The following is a 22,614-nucleotide window of genomic DNA, read 5'->3' on the forward strand; positions in this document are numbered from 1 at the left end:
CGTAATAACCTTTTGTGATAGATAGTATCAGCTCCATTATAGAATGATCTTGAAAGAGATTAAGACGGGTTCTACAAACTTTACACTGTTAATACCTAAGTGCCTCTCGCAGATCCTACATCACTTTGGGCGCCCCCCAAAATATCTGGAAAATGAAAGAACAGATTTTAACCCCAAACCGGTATTCTGTCCCTTCTATTATGATTTTTCCAAATGTAACCACTCACACAGAAAAAGGTGAATTTCTGTTTCTATCCATATGAGCGAAGTCTACTAAGTAACAGCCAGCTTTGTGTTGTGCATGTGCTACCCCATCATTTTTGTCTGGGTCATGCATAAATTGTTGTCTTTGCCTCCATGTAGGGAGTCAAGAAGTCAGAGTTAAGAAGAATGGGAGAACCCAAAGGACTGCAGATTTGCTCTTCTACCTCAGTTTTACCTCCATCAGATATTGCTAGAAGGAGGTTCCTTACTTCAAAGTGGCAGGCAGCTACCAGGAAAGGCTTGTGGCTAAGTGCACAGGCTCTAGAGTTCAAAGCCTGATTCTGCTGCTTTCTAGTTGTGCAATCTTGGGCAAGTTCTTTATATTCTCTGTGCCTCATTATTCTCATATCTAAAATAAGAATAAGATAAGCACCTACTTCAAATGGTTGTGGGGATGATCAAATGCTGTTAGAAGCTAGCCCAGAGTCTGGAATAGAGTTAATGTTCAGTAAATCCTGGCTGTTATTGTTACTCTTCATCTTAACCTCCAGGGGAGACATGCAGCAGGCTTGGTAGAGCAAAGGAAGCTCTTCTGAAAGTCAAAATCAATACAATCAATACATTTTCAGCCCCTTTTTAGCTAAGCTGCATGAAGACTGTGAGGTATCGGCCAGCCCCTCAGGTGATCCTGCAAGGCTGATACTAAGGAGAGAATATTTATCTACTTGTTGGTTATGTTCATGAACTATTTCCCTGGCATCTCAAACTTCTGTCAAAAATTGAGCTCATAACCCTCAGCAGCAATCCTTGTCCACTTCTGTGTAAGCTATCTCAGGAGAATTTGCCATTTGTATATACCTACCTGTTCACAAGTGTATTTCCCAATCCTTTAACTATGAGTTCCTGGAAGGCAAGGCTGTTTCATAATCATTTTTGTATCTACATTGATTCTTATATCTTGTTCACATAGATAATATTTTAAAACATTAGCTATTAGTATTATAATTTGCTTTTAATGGTGCCTAATAGCAGTGATAGTAAGGTAAGGAGATCTTCAAGTAAATCAAGTAAATTCAAGTAAATTAATTAATGGTGACCCATTTCTCTAATTAAGCAAAACCAAGGTATTGGCAAGTTTTTAATTCAAGGGACAAATAGTAAACAATTTAGGCTTAGCAAGCATAAGATTTTTGTCCCAACAACTCAACTTTGCAGTTGTAGAATGAAAGCAGCTTAAACAATAAATGAATGGACATTGTTGCATTCCAATAAAATTTTCTTTTTAGACACTGGAATTTGAATTTCAAATAATTTCTGTGCATTGCAAAATAGTCTTCTTTTGCTTTTCTTCCAACTATTTAAAAAATGTAAAAACCATTCTTAGCTTATGGGCTGTACATAACCTAGCATTCATTCTTTTCCTAAAATGGCTAATAGAACAGTACAGATAGCAAAAGGTCAAATCTTCGGCCTTTGCATTTCAAAAGTGGTATAAGACAGAAGACTTGGAAGAACCTGTGATTAGTCATGACTAAGCTTCTTAATAATTATCCACCTTTCATCTTCTACCAAACACTAGATAAAGATTATGATAAAGACTACCTGATCAGAGAGAGGGCGAACAGGCCAGAAACAAGAGTCATGGGGAGGAATCAAAAGAGTTTAGACACTGGCCAGTCCCTGAGAAGGACTGTGTCCCACGTTGGGAGTCGGAGGAAGTTGAGATTATAGAACTCTCAAGATGCTCCTTCCCTTCACCCAAGAATGCTCCCAGAAACTTAGATGTAATCTCAAGTAAAGAAGTGTCTCAAACTGATGTAGATTAAGTTTCTGTGCCCCTACATTCAGAATTGAGGGTCTAACTAGAAATTAGCTGCTGTAAAAGAATAAAGTCATACCCTCGAGATCCTACCCTCTCCATAGATGCTGAGTTAGGTCTTGCTCTCTCAATGTTCATTTTAGCCTCCGAGAGTATTACCTGGAGGTATCAAATGGTTTTGCTGGCAAGGCCTTAAGCAATCACCTAGCTTGCCTCATAGTAGAAACAATAGTTAATAGTTTTATAAAATTCTTCTTTCTAGCTTAGAATTCTAGCTGTACTTTAGGGTGTTTCTCTTCTCCAAGAAAATTTATCTATAAATGTAAAGGCAAGAGACATATTGGAGAATAACCACCCATTTTCAAGAGATGCTAATATGAAGCAGAGTGCATTTGAAAGTCAAACTTTTGGCCCAAGTAAAATCTCTCCTGGATTCCAGGAGACGCCAGAGGCCACCAGTCATATTTACATAGCAGAAAAGTCTAAGGGCCATGGGTAGAGATGTGGCTTATAAAAAACTCTAAATGATATCTTTCAGGGAGCATGACATCCCCAAAACAGATATTTTAATGAATTTTACATTTTCAATGCATGCAAGTTATAAAGATTTATGTTAAGATTGGCTTTTAACAGAAGAATCCCGAAATGAGGTTGATACCTTGCCCTTTTCAAAAACATCTTAATAGTTTCAACTTTTTCTATCATGAGTGTCTAGTCACTTGTTTTCCCCCAGTTGCTGCGTAAATGCATTTCTAGACACATTTTATATTTACCTTTCAATTGTGCTTCACCTTTTTCAGTAAATCTCCTTATCACAACATACTGAAGGTACTGTGTAAATGGCTTGGTTTCTCTCTCCCACCTGAAGCAGGTCTTTTTTGGGGGGGTCCTTTTACATTATATTTTATATAAGTTTATAGTGCCCCAGATTATGATTTCTAAGTTTATACCTCAACTATTTTCTTGCTTATCTTCCATTGGATTTTTCCAGTTCAACTTTCATAAATGTTTTGTTTTATTCTCTCTCTCTCTCACACATATATATATATATTAGACATTGTAAAATCTAAAATCTGCTTATATCTGCAATAAGAACCAATTTAGCAGATTAGCTTATGAGTAATTTTTTTCTAAAAGTCCATATTAGTAAGTGAAATTATTTCACTATTCATGAGTAATTATTGATTTAAATATCCAACTCTAGAAAGAGATCGAAAGGAGGGGAGAGACAGGATTCAAACAATTGTTATTACGTCCCTCTTTTCCCCTACCCCACTAAAATCAGCTATTCCAAAATTAAGACTATATTACATTTGGGTTTTCTTGAGATTTAAAAGCTTGACAGGGTTGTCAAACACAATGTGTATTTCATTTTTAGTGTTAAATAACATGCATTTGATTATTTGTGGCCATTTTATATTAAGTATCCTATTTCTCTTTGTTTTCCCAGGCTCTAGAAGAGTGCTTGAAACATAATAGGTGCTGTGTACATTTCTGCTAAATGGAATAATTGTTTGTTTTAAGAGCACACTGTATCATTTCATTATTGTTATTCATCCATTTTAGGTTAAGGAATTTGATACCAATTTTACATGTACGCAACAGTCAGCATTCTACTTGGAGCCAAACACTAAATATGTATTTCAAGTGAGATGTCAAGAAACAGGTAAAAGCTACTGGCAACCCTGGAGTTCACCCTTTTTCCATAAAACACCTGAAACAGGTGAGTGTATTTATATATTTAATCTCTTAGGCTTTTCCTTTGACCTTTGTCTCTCTTCTAATCATACACATTTTTTTTCCCTTCTGACTTTATCAAAATTGACAAAACTATTCTAGAGTAGGTGGTAACATTTAAATTGTCATTTTGCTTTGGTTTTGTTAAAGAAGACTACAATTAAATGTAATGGTTCTCAAACATTCCTGGGCATAAAAACCAATGAAAGCCACCTGGTAAGTCCCTCCTCAACCAGTCTGAGGTAGTGGGAGTGGGGGGAAGGGTGCTCAGGCATCAGCATTTCTTAGAAACATCCTGAGTGATTGTGAGGCATATAATAATCTAAGATCTTGTTTTGAAAAATATTATTAAGAGTTACAGTCAACTTTTTAGTTCACTCTGATAAAATATATTCTCCTAAAAGAAACACAAATCAAATCATATCAATAAATATTGATTACATACTGTATGCAAACAATCAGAAAGAGTTAAAACACTTAAACATGGGATTATTTTATTCTCGTCTCAAAATCTGGAGGAGTTATTATTTAATCTTTAGGCATTTCCTGCTCTTAACATTATTAGTTTATTTTTCTACTCGTTGACACATGTCATTAAATAAAATCTTAGTCAAACAGATTTTAATTATAAGCAAACAATAAAATGAATCAATTGTAAATGTCATAATATTCCATAATGGCTCCATTATCCTGAAGATGTCGTCCTATTATAGGTAACTTATACACTAGATTTTTATTTTTCTTTTCAGAAGTGAAGAACTTAATTATAACCACAATGTTGTTAATATCATCTTTATTATAGCATAATATCTTAAAATTGTGTTTTATGTAGGCAAAGCGCTTTGACAAACATTATAAACATTGATGTAATTAGAGTAAGCCAAGTTCCAAGGACTAGCTTCAAAGTTCTCTTGGCGCCCCCTAATGCCCAAATCTTAGAAATACATAATGAAGGGAATCTATACTGAGTCTGAGTTCTCTTTTTTACACGTAAATTTTTAATTTAAGATATTCTGTCTTCAGTTGACATTGTTAAAAATTTTCAGCAGTTTAGATGTCATTTTATAATAGTCATAATTTAGTTGATAACCCATTATTTTTAAATGAAATGTGGAATTGTCTAGCAAAATTATTTAAGTTGATAACTAACTTTTATTTATCATTTATGAAGTACTATATGTACTGTATGAGCTTGTTTGATCTTTACATTAGCTATATTTAGTACTGTAATTGGTACCATTTTAAAAATGAGGAAACCGAGGTGTAAATTGCTAAATAGCACATTGCTAGTGAGAAATAACACCTAAAATAGAATATAAGTTTTCTTACCCACCACTAGCCCCCAGCAATCTCATCAATTTCTTTAACCAGTTACATCAAAATGAAGGAGCAGTTTATTAAAGCATTCTACAAGTTAAGTATAGGACCACAATTTTTCTTCTTTAAAAGGTCTTAAACCTTACATCAAAGGAATAGGAACATCATAGCTACCATGCAACAAGTCTCAATTAAAAGCCTTCATTTCCTGAGGAAAAAAATCACTTGAAGCAAAAGTGCCAGTTAAAATTAAATATTCTTGAAAACTTGCACCTATACAAGTTTAACATATTAGCTAAGAAGAAATATAAACTATTCTTTTGGTATGAATTTCTTTCTAAGACATGTTAAATGAGGAACAGTAAAAGTGTATTAGAGAAAGTGCTAATATTCAATCTTCTTAAAAATTTATCTTTTTTTAATATTTGTAAAAGCAATGCAAGTCTATTGTAGTACACAACCTAGAAACCACTGCTATTTACATTTTAATGGATTTAACACAAGTTTTTCCAATGCACGTATTTTTTTAAATTAAGTTTATTGGGGTAATATTGGTTAATACAATTATATAATTTTCAGGTGTATATTATAATTTACCATCTGTATATTCTATTGTGCGTTTACCACCCAAAGTCCAGCTTCCTTCAGTTACCAATATTTGATTCCCTTTACCCACTTCGCCCTTGCCTTATGCCCCTATATTTGACCCCTTTTATCCCATCTACCTCTCCACTCTTCCTCCACACCCTACCCTCTGGTAACCACTAGTTTATAGTCCATGTCCATGGGTGTCTTTTTGTTTTTCCTGTTCATTTTTTGCTTTTAGGTTTAATATCCCACATATAAGTGATATCATGTGATTTTCAACTTTTTCTGTCTGACTTATTTCGCTTAGCATGATTATCTCAAGTTCCATCTATGTTGTTGCAAATAGCAGTATTTCATCTCTTCTTATGGCTGAGTAATATTCCATTGTATATATGTGCCACAGCTTCTTTAGTCAATCATCTATCATAGGACACTTGAGTTGCTTCGATGTCCTGGCCATTGTGAATAATGCTTTTATAAACATCAGCGTGCAAATATCTTTTTGGATATGAGTTTTCAAGTCTTTAGGGTAAATTCCCAGTAGAAGGATTGCTGGATCATATGGTAGATCAATTCTCAGTTTTTTGAGGAGCTCCCTACTGTTTTCCATTGTGGCTGTATCAATTTGCAGTCCCACCAACAGTGTATGAGGGTTCCTTTTTTTCCGCATCTTCTCCAACATTTGTTATTACTTGTCTTGTTGATTATAGCCATTCTAACAGGTGTGAGATGGTACCCATTCTGGTTCTGATGTGCATTTCTCTAATAGCTAGCAATGTTGAGCATCTTTTCATATGTTTGTTGGCCATTTGTATGTCCTCTGGGGAGAAGAGTCTGTTCAGATCCTCTATATGCACATATTTTTAAATAAGCGCCATAGTGTATATACTGTTTAAATCCTGGTTTTCTTAATTCATCTGCCTTCTTAAGTTTAAAAACCTATTTAATGGCTGCATAGCATTCCAATTTATGAATGTACAGTAATTTATTTCCCTATTTAAACAATATCTAGATTTCTGCATTTTTTCCATTATCAATAAACTTTTTGAAATAACTTTGTATATAAACTCTCCTTTTGTTTTTAGGTCTTATTGGCTCAAGAGTTAAGCACATTTTAAGATGCTTGATGCAAGCTGCCAAATTATTTTTTAGTAAATCTTTAATATCTGCTGGCTTTTTTAAAAATTTCCATGAAAAGATAGTCATACATTCAGTCATTCATGTTCATTTAGCCTCTACCATGCACCAGGCACTTGCTAGGCACCTGCAGAATCTCAGTACACAGAGACAAAAATCCCTTAATTCTACAGAAGACAGTCAATGAAAAAAAGCATAATAAAAAAATTAATTATGTAGCATTATAAATCAAGATATAAATAAGAGCAATAAGGATGAAACCTCACAACTAAAGTTTGAATTATTTCACAATTGAAAAAAATAATAGTCTCTGTAATGCTTTAGTTAACCAACTTGTTCGATAATGGGGTTTTTTTGACCAGCCAAACTTTCCCAGCAATTAAAGGTTTGTTTATTTATTTATGAAGAAATATACCCCAGGCAATAATGTTCCCCCCATGCAGGAATTTCCTGTTTTGTTCTAAAATTATGTGTGTATAACTAAATTGATTCATCTCAAAACAATGTGTTTTCCCCAGTCCTATAACTTCTTTAGTTAAAGGTTTTAAGCCAGCCCTGTTCATTGTTCTTGTGCATCTAGGTTAACACACCTTTGAAATACCAGAATACCCTTAGAAGGGGTATTAACCACCAGGAGAGCACATAATCATGTTAACTATCCTGTAATCCAACCCCTACCTTGCTTTCTCTCACCTCCACATACATTTGCTCCTTAATTTCAAATGCACAAAAAAAGCTGCAAAACGGTTATTCTTAGGAGCATTTGAGGTCTTGCTCCCCAGCATGTCATTGGTTTGATTCAAATAAACTCTTATGTAAATTCTGAAACACATAAACAAAAAAAGCTATGTGTTTTCAAAATTATGCCCGGACGACGCTGCAGGGCAAATCATGAAATAGGTATGGCCCTAGCATTCTTCCACATCACTCTCCCTCTAGATAGTAATTTCTTTGGCCTTTAAAAACCTGGTCTCCAAAAGAAACCAAACAAACTCATTTATAGCAAAGGTTAAATGACTTATATGACTTATTCTCTTTTCCATCCTCAGACTATTTAGATTTCAATGAAAAACAAAGCCTTATACTAAAAAAGAAAAAGAAATCAATCAACTTTAGAATATAATATCAGATTTTAGCAAACACACAGGAGAGGTTTCTCTGGGTTAGAAGTTCTTATTTTCCTATCTTGGTATAATAGCAAGAGGTTAATTAAGGGTTATTTAAGGTTAATGAAGAGGTTATTTTAGGGTAACTTCAGGATAATAAATAATAATAGCTAACATTTATTGGATGCTTATATGTATATATAAATATATATTTATTTAAAAATAAATAAATATATATTTATATATACACATATTATGAAATAAATATATATATAAATTGCCCTTTACTCAGCACTGCAGGCCTGTAAGAGAAGTGTAATTATTATTCCAGTTGTACAGATGAAAAAAGATATGAAACTCAGAGAGATCAAGCAGTTTTGCCAAATGCTGCAAAGCTGGTAAATGATAGAACCAGGACATAACTCAGGCTGTGCGATTACAGCACTCTTCCTAAGAGAACTCCGAGGGCCCCATGTCATCACCCTCTTAGTCACCTAACCAAATTCTCCTTTACACATTAGCTAATAATACAACTATGCTAACAGCACTTCATTAAATGCAATGTTTGTTATTAAAATGTAAATATAGGAGAAAAGAGTAAACCATAAGATGCTATCGATTATTTCCACTTTGGCATGAAAACAAGATGTGGAAGTAGATTTGAGTTAAGGTTATGAGAACAAAACCCCAGGGCTCCAGGAACCCTGGGGTAGGATAAGACAGGCTGAGATGAAGATAAAATAAAGGTGGAAGAGGTGGCCTTGTCCAAGACAGAACCACTACAGGGCAATTCATAATGTTTTTCCAGCTGATCCTGGTTCAGTAAAGTGTCTAGAAAGCAGTGCTTCTCAGAGTGGGGCCTGCACGCCATCTGCATTAGAAATGCTTGGAAACTAGTTTAAATGCAGATTCTTAGACTCCTCAGCCTCTAGCCAACTGATACTTCTGCAGTAAAGTGAAAGAGCCGCTGTATCTATAGGTTAGATGCACCTTTTGAGAGGGACAATAATTGTGGGGTGTGGGCTCCACACTGTTAAGAAAATAATCTCGTTTGCAATAGCATCAAAAACAATAAAATATTTAAGATAATTTAACCAAGAAGATGAAAGACCTGTACACTGAAATGTGGACAGAATCGAACAGAATTAAACAGTACATTAAACAGACCATGTACCGTGGTCAAGTGAGATTTATCCCTGGGATGCAAGGATGGTTCAGTATTTACAAATCAATAAATACATTAACAAAATAAAGGATAAAAATCACATGATCATCTCAATAGATGCAGAAAAATCATTTGATAAAACCCAGCGACAGTTCATGATTAAAGCTCTCAACAAATTAGGTCCGGAAGTAATGTATCTCAACATAATGAAGGCCATTTATGATCAGCTTGCAGCTAACACCATATTCATATTCAACAGTAAAAAACTAAAAGCTTTCCCTCTAAGATCAGGAACAAGACAAGGATGCCCACTCTCACCTCTTCTATTAATTTGGACTGAAAGTCCAAACCAGAGCAAATAGTCAAATATATATATATGCAAATTGGAAAAAGAGTGAAATTGTCTCTTTTTGCAGATTACATGATCTTATATATAGAAAACCCTAAGGACGCCACCAAAAGAAAAAAAACTTTTAGAGCTAATAAACGAATTCAGTAAAGGTTCAAGATAAAAAATCAATACACAAAAGTCAGTTACATCTTTATATACTAACAAGGAACTATCTGAAAGAGATATTTAAAAAATAATCCCATTTACAATAGCATCAAAAACAATAAAATACTTAAGAATAATTTAACCAAGAAATGAAAGACCTGTATACTGAAAACTATAAGGCATTGATGAAAAAATTGAAGAAGATCCAAATAAATGTAAAAATATTCCATGTTACTGGATTAGAGGAATCAATGTTATTAACAGTGGTTTTTGGGGACAGAAAAGGGTTGGCACATGAAAACCTCAGAATGTTGTCTCTTGTACAGTCTGGTCACCTCTCTGCTTCCTCTTCCTCCTGCCCACTGCTTCCTGGGTCACTAACCACTCCAGCCCACTTCGGCAGCCCAGGATCCCCAGAAGCACAGGATGCAAGACCATTGCCCCAGTGAACCGTCACATCCCACATTACCCCCTCAGCCTACACTCTGCTCTGCCTCTGGATGTGAGGTTTCATCTGAGGTTCTGAGAGCCAGTGAAGATTGCTGAAGTTAGAGCTGTAGACCACCAACCCAGAGAGTCCTGTTAAAACTCCCGGAGTCTCTAAGCAGTACAGAAAGTGTCTCAAAGAGGAAAAGATAATTTGTCGGTATAGAAAACCAAAACTGAAAATGTGAAAGTCAGTTCCCTAAATTCACTACTACTAATGTAGAAAAGGTGAAAAAAAGGGCTTCTAAACAGGAGTGTTTTCAATTTTGCCCTGTAACACAGATTCCATTATAATGAAGAAAATGTGCAGGCTCTGTAATCTCTTTAATGACAAGTCGGAGGCCTGAGGGAAGGGCAGTTACATTTCATAATGACTAATTAACTTTCTCGACTTGCTACTTCCAGTAGAAAAATTTCCCAGAGAAATCATATTCTTCTTTTTTCTTTTTTTTTGACAATTCGCCAAAGGAAGGCATGTATGAGCAAGATATTAAACTGCATTGTATTTTGTTCTCACAAAACACTATTGGTTGTTGCATTACCAATGACTCCGTAAAGATTCTCATTAATTTTTCAGGACTTCTAGTGCCTAAAAGAGAAACAAATGTTATATCAATGCAACTAAATATGGGTGATAATAAATGCAATTAGAGGGTGGCAATGTACTTTTGAAAAATATTGCTATTTGTAATTGGAGATTTCTGATTCATTCATATTGAGATGGATTATGAATTTGTAGATTCATGATTACTAAACTGGGTTAAACAGATACACAATGTTCCTTGAAATACTGAACATTTTATATTTTTCATCTGCATTTTTTATTCATTTTTGGGTCCTGTTTCTCACAAACCACCAGAGTTCTATAGAAAAAAAAAAATTCGAAAGAGCTTCATAATCTCCCTGAGGTTTTCAACCCACTAATAGAGAATAAAGATTACACTTTTCTATGAGGAAGCCATAATTTCCTGTATTAGTTTCTTATTGCTGCTGTAACAAGTTATCACAAACCTGATAGCTTAAAATACGAATTTATTATCTTATAGTTCTGGAGGTCAGAAGTTCAAAATCAGTATTACTGGGCTAAAATCACAGTATCAGTAGGGCTGTACTCTTTCTGGAAGCTCTAGGAGAGTATCATCTTAATTGCCTTTACCAAATTCTAAAGGCTGCCCGCATTTCTCAGCTTGCAGCCCCACCTATGTCAGAAACATAGCATCTTCCAATCTCTGACTATTCTGCCTTCTTCTTACAAGTACCTTGTGATTTCATTGGACCCATTCCTATAATCTAAGATAATCTCCCCATCTCAAGTCCCTTTTACCATATGAATTAATCTATTCAAAGGTTCTGGGGATTAGGACATAGACATCTTTGGAAGATCACTATTTGTCCTTCCACATCTTCTCATCTATCTATTGCTAGATACTATCTATTGCTAGAAACTACTATTATAAGTTTCTACTATTCATTGTGATGAGGGGGAAGAAAAAGAAATGAAATGTGGTTCTCTTAAGCAGAAAGAGAGTTATCAGGAAGATAGCCAGAAATCAGTTGGAAGGCTAGCAAAGTGCTCATGAGCAGGATCCAAGAAACGTTAGAAGCCAGAACCACAGTCAAAATTGCAGCCTAAGAATCTGGTGAGAACTCTATAGCTGGCACTGTGATTACTGCCACTGCCTGACTTGTGCCCTGGACACCCTACTGATGCTGTTGTTACCAGACTCGATATAGCTGCTGCACCCATGTTGCATTCTAAGTAATTTCCTAGAGATGTGTGTCCTGTGCAAGTGAGAGGACAAGGGCATCCTTAGATAAATTAGACTTAGGTCATCTGCTTATAGCTATTTAATGGCTACAAGGAGCAGGAGTCTCTGTTCCTCTGAGGCTTTCACAGAGGGAAGCGCCAACCTACCTCTTGCCTAATTTAGGATGCTCACAAAAGAAGTATGTCCTTGTTCTGGGCAACTAAAAGATGACAAATGTCCACCTGACTCTTCAGGCTCAAAAATAGGTACCTGCTATCCTTGAGAGCAAGGCTGTACTTTTGAAGAATCTTAAACCACTGCATAAAACTTGGAAGTTGCTCATTCTTACATGTAAAGTTTTGCTACATTTTGACATCAGACCCTCACCTCTGTGTGACCCATGTCCTGGATGGCTGCTGCTTTTTACTTTTTCTCTTCTTATTCTTTCTCTTTAACAATATGATTGCCATACATATATATTTTTTTACTTTCTTCTCCCTCTACATACCAAGTACTTACAGCCTAAGAAAGTAGACATAAAGATAATCTTTGGATATGTCTAGGCATAACTTCTTATCCTTAATATATAAGTATGATACTGTAACCTACGAAATGATTCATCGTTTGACTTGTTTTTCAGGGTGTGGTAATGAGTAGGTTCTGACATATCCTTTCTCTGCCTTGGGTGTTTGGTGCCTATTTGATATGCCTTGTCATTGCCTTTTGCTGTGCCAGCTGGCATGGACTAGAGTCAAATTTTTACCCTTGGCCCAATAGTGTTGAATTCCAACCACAAAGCTAAACTGGCCTGAGGAGTAAACACTTCAATGCTGTGAAACCTAAAAGCTGAGGTTATTAGAAGAAGGAGTTTAGAAAGAAACCAAAAAGAGATGTCTAAGAAGAATAGGATTGAAGAAAGAGCTTCCAATAATTTGAAAAACACACCCTCTGTCTCTTCTAATATGTCTCCTCTTTCTTGAATATCTAGAACCTTCTGGAAGAAAGGTCTAGAAAGATCCCTGTGTCAGCTTTGCTCAGGGCCTTTATGTGTCTTTGACAGAAAGATTAGTAAGAGCAGAAGTACAGAAAAGAGCATTATAAATGTCCATACCCTGTGGCCCAGTAATTCCACTTATAGAAATCTTGCCTTAGGAAATAAACAGAGATGTGCGAATGAGTTTATGTACAATACTATCTAAAATCTAGTCATGATAGTAAGAATTTGGAAACAACCTAAAAATCCAGTAATAAGCTAACCCTTATTAAGCTTTTGATTTGTGTAAGGCCTAGTTCTAAGTGATTTATATAAACTATCTTAACAAACCCCATCGGTAAAGTGTTGTCATCCAATTTCACAAGTGAAGAAACAGCCACAGAGTGTTTAAGCAACTTGCCCAGAGAAATGCAACTCCAAGTGGTGGAGCCAGGACTTGAGCTGAGTTTTGTCTGAGTCCAAAGTTGGTGTTTGAAACTACAGAACTATACAATTTCTCAATAGGGGACAACAGAATACAGTATAAACATGATAAGATATTAAATCACCATTAATATGATGGTCTTGAACAATTTTTCATAAAATGAAGAAATGTTCATGATATATTTAATTTAAAAAAAAAAAAAAGACAAGACAAAACATTTAGTAAAGATCATGATCTCCAGTAGAGGACACAAAAGATTGTTAGCAAATGTAAAAAATAATTGTTTTGAGTTTGTGAACAAATATAAAATTGTATTCTCTGCTGCAGAGGGTTATTAATTAATGTGGCCAGCAGCCAGCAAAACTATGTGTCAGCCTGGATGGGAATTTTCATTCTTCGACCTCTACCTATGTGACTTTGGGCAAGTCCTTTATCCTTTTTACACCTTCGTTTCCTCATCCATAAAATGAGGATAATAGTATTATCTACCTGATTAGGTTGCAGTGAGATTAAATGAGATGAAGTATATAAAGATGAAGTATATACATTATCTGGAACATAATTAGTACTCAATAAATGCTCACTTTAAAAGAATAACAAAACACACTTTGCCCCATGCTGGATGTAGAGGGAAGGGCTAAGGAGATTGATTTGACATCATTTCTAAGAAACAGATAAAATACATTATTGCTAAAGCCAAGTCCTTTTGAGCAGATCTAATTAAATTAGGCTGGTGTTTGATGAGTCAGAAAATGTAGTTATGTTATACTTTTAGTTTTGTCCAATAATAAGAAACTACATTTGTTGTTTGAAACCCCTCTAAATTCCCCCATGAACATATTGTCTAATATTCACTATCAGTGTATATAAGTTATATAAAAATTTTTGCCAAATGATAGACATTTTGGTTTTTCTGAGTATACTCAAGTATGTGCTGTGAGAGTCATAGGCATCATTTAATATTCCATTGCAGAGACAGAATTGTCTCATTATAGATATAACACAATAGACATTAAATAAATAATGAAAATACCATGCATTTTTCTAGCACATTAGGCAATACACTAATGATTATAGCTATATGATATAATGTTTTCAGTTGCAAAAGATGTATGTATACATCATTGTGTGTTTGTGAATGCTTTTGAATATTAAAATACTTGAAAATACTGTAAAATACCGATAGCGGGTAGTTTAAGGGGAGGGGATTAGAAATGGATTTTTTCTCTTCTTTTTGTTTTTCCTGTTAAAATTCTTTTCTCTTATAATTCTGACTGTTTTTATAATGAAAAATGATTAAGTACAATTTAATAAGAAATTACCTAACCACTTGGTGGCAGTATGTCCCGAAAAACATAGTCAATATGGCTTCATTTCAGTCCACTTAAAAATATTGCCATTAGCTTGATTTCTTCTATAACAATCTTTTTTCCTTTTTATTTATTTTCTTTTTCTATTTTCTTTTTGTTTTATAACAATTTTGTTTGTACATTGTCTTACTTCAGAGATCCGATTGTTTGTGAAATTACTCTCTGATAATTAAGCCTCTACTTTAAATTGCTTTAATTTAATCAAATTTAAATTAATGCACTTGGTTGATTTAAACTATGATAACAAAAGACCCTAAGGGAGAGCTGTGTTTATTCTTTATTAGAGTAATAAAGCCCTAGTCAGATATGAAAATTATTTTTACAAAATGCAAATTAATATCTGAAGTTTCATTTACAAATAATCACCTGTAGTTTATACGACTGAATTACATTAACCTGTATTAAAAGCCAATTGCACCATATATTCCTTTTAAATAAAAATGCTCATGTTAAAATTATGAACGTGAAAACAAAAATCATTCAGCAACATATTATAAACCCATGGCTTGGCAAAATTGAAAATTGTGTCACATTTTAATGTAGTATTTCTCTTAAAATTTCAAAGTAATATACATGCATATTCCTGCACGGTTTTCCTGAGGATGAACATAGCCTATAATATACTAATTTGGATGAATAAACCTGGCCGTTGGTCATGGCACATAAACTTGCTCCCTCTGAGTTTGATGGAATCACATACTTGAGAACAAAAGAAATTTAGTGATCCATTGAGAAGCCAAAAAAATTTCTAATTTGTCACACTTCATAGTGAAACATTTCCCTCCTGCTGTGAAGAAACCAGGATAAAAACACAGAAAAGAACTTTTGGCTTTCTGATGTTTTCATCTTCTAAAATCCCATACCTATTGTCCTTAGAAAACTACTCTTTAATTGAGCCTGTGCTGGCACCCAGGTCAGCCCTACTCAAAAAGATGTCCAAAGGCCCATAGGAACCTATTAATTGGAACTCTATGATATTTTCTCAAAAGAGAGTTGTCTGGGCCACATAGCTTGTTATACAAGTGTGTGATATCTTAGTGACACCTCAAGTTGTGATTTCTCCCTGGCCCCAAAAGTAATTTTTTTAAAAAGAATTTGAACACTGAAATCAGAATAACCCAATAATAGGGTTTGAGGCTTTCTTGGGGATCTGGAACTTAGAACCATTTTTAGGAGTGTCTTCTGTCAGCTGGGAGAACCGTGTCCTTGCAGTCACCCCTGGCAGCTTTTAATTATCAGGAGAGAAGAGGTGGGTAAGGAATCTCCAGGACTCTTTGAGTTCAGACTGAAATCGAGTTAGCTGCCAACACCGCTCACCCCACCCTGGGCAGAAGCTTTCATTAGCACTGTCCTGACAGCCTTTATGACTAGACAGGGCTGTGGCCAGGATCCTTGCCAGCCGGGAAGGAGCAGAGGGAAGTGATTAACAGTATTCCACCCCTGTGTTACAACCTCAAAGTGTTTGCTAATCAAAACTGGGCTTCTTATATGGAGTCAAGATGCTACTCACCAACAGCACCTCAAAGATTGTGCAAAAGCAAAAGTGACACATCTTGGAGACTCTTAAGGAAACCTAAATTTTATTGTGTCATCTATTGGAAGAGACCAGTTATTGTGTCTGTTTTCTGGCCTAGTGAATGAAATACAGCTCTTCAGTATTCGTTGCCTAGAAGCCTTGTGAAATTAGTGGACATACCTTGAAGTTTTACAAACCCTAAGTAGTTTTTACTGTTTTTTTTTTGTTTTCCACGGTTTTCATCTTTGGAATTTACTTCATTAAATCAAAAGAAGAAAAGACACACTTAATCGAAGGCCTTTGCTTTTATTCCATCTTTTAAGCTTGTTAGAGTTACTGGTTTACTTCAAACATCTCCAAACAAATTAAGAAACTCTCTTAGGAAATTGAGTAACCTGAGTGCGAAATATAAGAACCTGACACTATTTTTTTTTTTCTTTTAGTTCCCCAGGTCACATTAAACTCACTCCAACACGATGCTCGAAATTCTGGGCCTCTAACTGCTTCCATCATTAAAGGACACTTAACTTCTGGTAAGAAAATACAACTTGAGTTTTTCTAGTAGTCATTCATTTCAATTCTCCATACTGAAAAATTATGTGTCAGACACAAATTTTTTGATAAGAAGATTTGCCATATGCTTTCCACAGAAAAATCATTAACAAATATCTGCTTCCAATTGAATCTAAGGAGTGGTCTAGGTGGGTTTTGCCAGCTTTTGCTCTGGATTGCACATGCTTTCATTTCAAATGGTCCTGGGACTGAAAACCCTAAAACTTCTTTTTAAAAAATTTCCAGTATTTCAGTGTCTACAATGTACTAGGAGTTTTATATATATTACCTTTTTCAATGTTAAAAACACAAAGTGAGGTAAGTGTTACATATCTATTTTATAGATGGGAAAACTGGAGCTCAGAAAGTTTGGGGAACTTGTCCAAGGTCACACTAAGTGACAAACTAAAATTGAAATCCTGTTTTTCAAATCTTGAAGTCTGTGCTCATTCCCTCATACAAACCAGCTCCTATTTTATTTGTTAGTATGAGTCAGGATTTTCCATTGATGAACATACCTAAATGTTTTAGGCCCAAAAAGATATTAGATCAGGTTGTGCAAAGGGCAAATATAACTCTGAACAGAAATTTCAAATTGAAAAACTTTAGGCATTACTATTTCACCACTGACCACTGGTAGACTACTCACGTCCTTACATAGAAGTCTGACAAGAATAGTCTAAGAATTTTTGCGGGTTATATTGACTTCTGCTTACTTATTTAATAAATACTCATTAAGCAACTACTATGTACCAGGCACTGGTCTGGATGCTGGGGAATCAGCAGTGAAAAAATGAACAAAGCCTTTGTCTTCATGGAGATTCCATTCTAGATAGACAGGGGGAGAAAAACAATAAACAAAATAATGAGAAAAAAGTCAGGTGGCAGTAAATGTTATAAAGAAACATGAAGCAAGGAATGAGCACTTTGAATCTGTATAGGTGAATCAACTATAAGCTAAGTGCTTGCGTACAGTACAGATGCCTAATTACAGATGCCTACATAGACCCGAACCTTGATACATCTGTGGGAATTGTGGAGGCTAGGAACTCAGGGCAGCTCTATTAGGTATTATTATCTCTATTTTACAAAAGAGGAAACTTCAGCAAGTTTATAATTATGCCCTGAGGTTACATGGCTGATAATGGCATGGTCAGTTTCAAATGCAGGTATCTTAGGTCCCTATGCTCTATCCTTAGACCCTTTTGCCTCAGTCCTATATTAACGTGGGGATTCTCCACCCTACCCCGGGCACTAACGCCCAAGGGTATGTGGCGGTCAGCACCTCTTATTAGTTGTATGAAATCTTCAGCAATTGCATTTTAGTCCTAGAAAAACACTAATTCCATATCCTACTGGGACTTTGGAGTGATTTAAGCTACACTGGCCTCTGTTGACCAATTGGCTTCAGGAGAGGGCCTGAATATCCTGGAGACCCCCAGGTATGTGATAGGCCAGCCAGGAAATAACTAGGGAGGATCCAAAAGGTCTGCCTATTGGTAAGTATCTGACAAACATTTGCCAAAGGGAGGAAGGAAGGGAGATGGGAGGGAAGTCAATACCCACAATGATAAGTCATTTCTTGATTATGGTCTATATTTGAAAATAGAAAATAGAGTTTTACATGTACTAGGAAGAAAATATGATGAGCCTGGTAGGTAAAGCATGTTGAATATATTATATTAATTATTTAAAGATTTCAGGTGGTTAATTCAACTTCAAAATTCAAGAAAAGCAGTTAGCATTGTTTTTAAAATAAAATGTGAGTGAAAAATATATAGCAATCAAAATAATTGTTTATAACATATATTTTCCTAAGTAGGATGACTGTCCTTTCTCAGCAGGAAAAGATTCATGAACAATAAATTTTGAAGAATGGTGACAAGTTGTATATGACTTTTATCTTGCACAAAAGGTTAAGGAAAACAAAAACAAAAAAACCTCAGTTGTGATTGTGGCCAGCTTTAGACTCTGTTACAAGCAATTGGGAATTCTCACTTGTGTCAAAACAAATGAGGTTCATCAGCAAACTTTTTATACAAAATAGCCACGCTCAGCTCAAAAAAAAAAAAAAATGTCTAATGCTGATCACATTTGCCAGAGATACACTTCTAGAAACCCACTGACATCATACATATGTAACCTAGCTTTCTCAGACAAAAAGTATTGTCATGCAATCACTTTACAGTCCAAGGTATGTGTTAATTTTATTTCATTTCCCCCAGTTCTTTTTTTCTTTGAGATCAATGACCTTCCTTTTGAGCAGAGTGGAGAGAATGATGATTCTGACATCACAGGGAAACTAATGCTTAGCTAAAATTATTTTTTCTTTCCTTTCAGACAACAGGCAACAAAACTTTGGACTTTCATTGGGAATGGTCTTCTTTGCTGTTGTGTTGTCAATTCTTTCTTTGATTGTGATATTTAACAGATCGCTCCGCACTGGGTAGGTTTTTGTAGGTTTCATTTTCTGATTTTGGCCATATAATTGTACCACCACAATGTAGTCAACTTAGTTATTTATGAGAAAAATCTATCAACATATTTACTCAGAAAAAGGAAAAACAAAAGGAATAGTATTTGAGTACCTACCTATGCCAAACTCTTTATAAATGTCATTCACTTAATCTTCACAGTGACCCTGCTAGAAAAGCTCTATAGCTTAATTCATAATGACTTACAAGAGGTTTAGAGAGCTTAAGTGGTTAGTCCAAAGTCACTAAGCACTAGCCAGGAGTCCAGATAGGGCTGATATCACAGCCTATGTATGTATTCTCCTTCACTACACAGCCCTCTCACTGTGCCTGGATCCTTTAGAGTGGTTAAGTCACAACCTGCATCAAATTCTACCCAAATAAATTCCCTGAGTCGGTGTGAAAAGAAGTGTGTTAACATCTGAATTCGTCCCTTTAGTATCAATCGTGTTAAGTGTTTTAGCATCCAGCCCCAATGCCCATTCTTCTTGGCCTCCATTAATCATTTTTTCCAATATGGTATTAGTAAAGATCTATGCCTAGTTATTGAAAAATGAGACTTTAGGAAAAACAAGGCCTTCGCTTTCCTAAATTTTACTAGACACACTGAGAACAGATTTCTAGTTGTTTCATGTGGCAGTCTCCCAGTACATCCAATGACTCATAAACTTTAACATGTATGAATGTACTTTGCCTAATAGACACTGAGTTTCTCTTTATTTCTATCACTTGCTTCATGAGATAATCTTTCTTTCTTTTAAATTTATAATCAAGACATGACAGAAAGATTTAGTATGAGATATTCTAAATAAAGTCTACTAGTGATTGTTTTTATTTATGTATACTTTTTCCTCAGAACTTAAATATTTAAATTACACATTAATAAACATATCCCCCAGATTCTTGTGGGATGCGCAAACAAATATGGAACTTTATTTTAGGTTGTTTTAATATACACTTGATTATAAAGCCCTTTGAAATATTTTAATGTTCAAACTTATACCACATAAAAATATTAATATTTGTGTTGTTATTCAAAGATGTCCTAGTGTGAAATTTTAAATAACATTGAATTTGTTACTAAGAATAACCTAAAAATTAATTCCTGTTGGTAATGGCAAATGAGAAAATAGGATAGTTCTTTGCTAACTTAATTATTGAAATAACTATTCTTTTTAAAAATATTTTTTTAAAAATGAAGAGATAATTCCAACATAAATATTTTATGTATGAGCAGATACTGTTATTTATTATAACTATATATTATTTATATAAGCCTTATTTCATAAATAGAACTGGAAAACAGAGCATAAAATATTTTAAATATAATGAAACCAAGAGTGGCTATGGTGAGAATGAACATTCTCACTATATCAGCATGCTGTATAAAAATTTTCTTACAATAGCATGAATTTACTAATTTGGTCTAATTTTAGATATAGAAAGAGAATGTGAATTAGTAAAAAAGCTGAACTATAAAACATTGCAAAATATTGTAAAGAAATTATTTTTACCCTACAGTTCAAGGTCAAATTGGACTAGCAAAGTACATTCAGACATTTTTGTTGTTACTTAGTAAAAGTCCTCAGAGAAGCTTGTTTATACAGATAAACTAGCATGGTCTGTTGTCAATGGGTGCATTGTTCATATAGGAAAATGTGCCAGAAATCACTTTAGTCTCTTCTAAGTTCCTGGTACAAGCTCTTTGTTCAAATCAGTTTTCACTGTACATGCAGAAAGTACTTTCAACACAGTGGCAATGCCAAGGGGTAGCTTGGAGGAAGAAGTGCATCATACATAGCTTCTCTCTCTCCTTTCCATTACTCCACGCTAGGGTTCCTTAATCACACAGCCTAAGTCAATACTGGTATTCTCACTGTGCCATACGACTTCCCCAGCCTCCTGCTCCATCCATAGGAAGAAGGTTTAGTGCCACGACTATCTTCTTAATTCTGGAACCATTACAAGTTCAGAATTAGAGGAACTCAAATTATGCAGTTTTATTATATGACATTCTCTTTTTAAATATTTTTCTGTGGTTACGGTCACCTTGGAAAGTTCTATAAACTATCCCTAAATTTTCCAAAAATTTTCACAGTGATATCTCCTACTTATAATGCTTTGCCATATCTAAAATGCGTATAATTTCACTTCCAGGGTGGCTTTCCCATTTATCTTCAATCTAAGCATAAGTATTTTGATATGTTCCAGCTCATTAGAGAGAAGCAGAGCAATAGAGAGAAAAAGAAAATCTAAACAAATTGAATCAACTTTCCACTTAACTATTTAAAGTAAGAGATAGAAATCTTAGTTCCTGCTTTGGAAAGTTTGGTTTTTATTGTGCATTCCATTCCAGTTGATTTCCTAATCTTCTACGTGATTGCCTACACCAATCCTAAAGGAAAGTGTTTCTTCTAATGCGTCATTTTTGTTTTTTAGACTTAAAAGGAGAATCTTATTGTTAATACCAAAATGGCTTCATGAAAACATTCCTAATATGGAAAACAGTAATGCTGTGAAAATGCTACAGGTAATCAAACACCATCAAATAAAAACTAAATGGCAACTTTGACTAAGAGTGCAGTCCAACAGGGTAGAATATCCATTCAAATAAAGAGGTGTGTGACTGTATTAATATATGTAGAAACAAAATTACACATGTTTCAAATTATACTTAAAAGGAAAGAGAGAATGGAGTTAGGGACAGGAGAAAGAAACCATGTTACTTAAAAGATAAAAGTAAAGTGGAAGATAGTGGGCCAGGTACTAGAGTCACTTGGTGGCCATGTAATTGGTAGATATCTTCAGGGACCAAAGGAAGAGGACAGAATAGCTCAATAGAAGAAGACTCGAAGACATAAAGAGACTTCTGTTTTACATGAGACTGGAGAAGCAGGCGAAGCCCAAGGAGGACCACTTCACTCCTACTAGCCAGTGGAATTCAAAAAAATAAATGTGAGAGGATTATGAGAAATGGTGTCACCAGGGGTGGGCCAGGTTTCCAATTCAGCAAAGAAGAGACAGGTGAGCCAGGAAGACCCCGAGGATATATGGGACTTTGCTAGTTGTGGTAGAACTGCTGATGATTGTGGCTGAGGGGAATAATTTGCCGTGTGTGCTCCTTCCGGCACTCTGGTCTGGCCATCGAGGCGCTCAAAACCCAGTGGATGGGACGGACACATTATCCAAGCATTGCAATGCGGCAATTTAAGTGCAGTGACAGAAATGAGACCAAACATAACAGGAGGATAGAGGACACATGTTGAAATACGAGTAGGAATTGAGAACATTCAAAACAGAGAGGATAACTTCAGCAAAAGCACACAAATGAAAAGAGCGTGTTGGGTATTGCTTTATCGAAAAGCTTTATGTGAGAAGTGGTTGAAATAATGCTAGAACGATGAGTGATATCAGATCACGAAAAGTCTTAGTACTATGGAACTCAAACTTCATCCTGTTGACCAATAGTTTTCAAACTTAA

At 35.1% G+C, this 22,614-nt stretch overlaps 1 protein-coding gene across 2 annotated transcripts in view; it reads left to right on the top strand.

Annotated features, from left to right (window-relative positions):
• The window catches only part of IL23R (interleukin 23 receptor), an 82,819-nt gene that overhangs the window by 55,161 nt on the left and 5,044 nt on the right, over positions 1-22,614 (top strand). For both annotated transcript variants that reach the window (XM_036235079.1, XM_016164540.2), the window contains exons 8-11: positions 3,590-3,746; positions 16,551-16,640; positions 19,000-19,105; positions 21,573-21,663. In XM_036235079.1, the coding sequence (XP_036090972.1) occupies positions 3,590-3,746; positions 16,551-16,640; positions 19,000-19,105; positions 21,573-21,663 (444 nt within the window). The remainder of the gene's footprint in view (positions 1-3,589; positions 3,747-16,550; positions 16,641-18,999; positions 19,106-21,572; positions 21,664-22,614) is intronic.

The sequence above is a fragment of the Rousettus aegyptiacus genome, unplaced genomic scaffold (genome assembly GCF_014176215.1).
Source record: "Rousettus aegyptiacus isolate mRouAeg1 unplaced genomic scaffold, mRouAeg1.p scaffold_m13_p_1, whole genome shotgun sequence".
Lineage (NCBI taxonomy): Eukaryota > Metazoa > Chordata > Mammalia > Chiroptera > Pteropodidae > Rousettus > Rousettus aegyptiacus.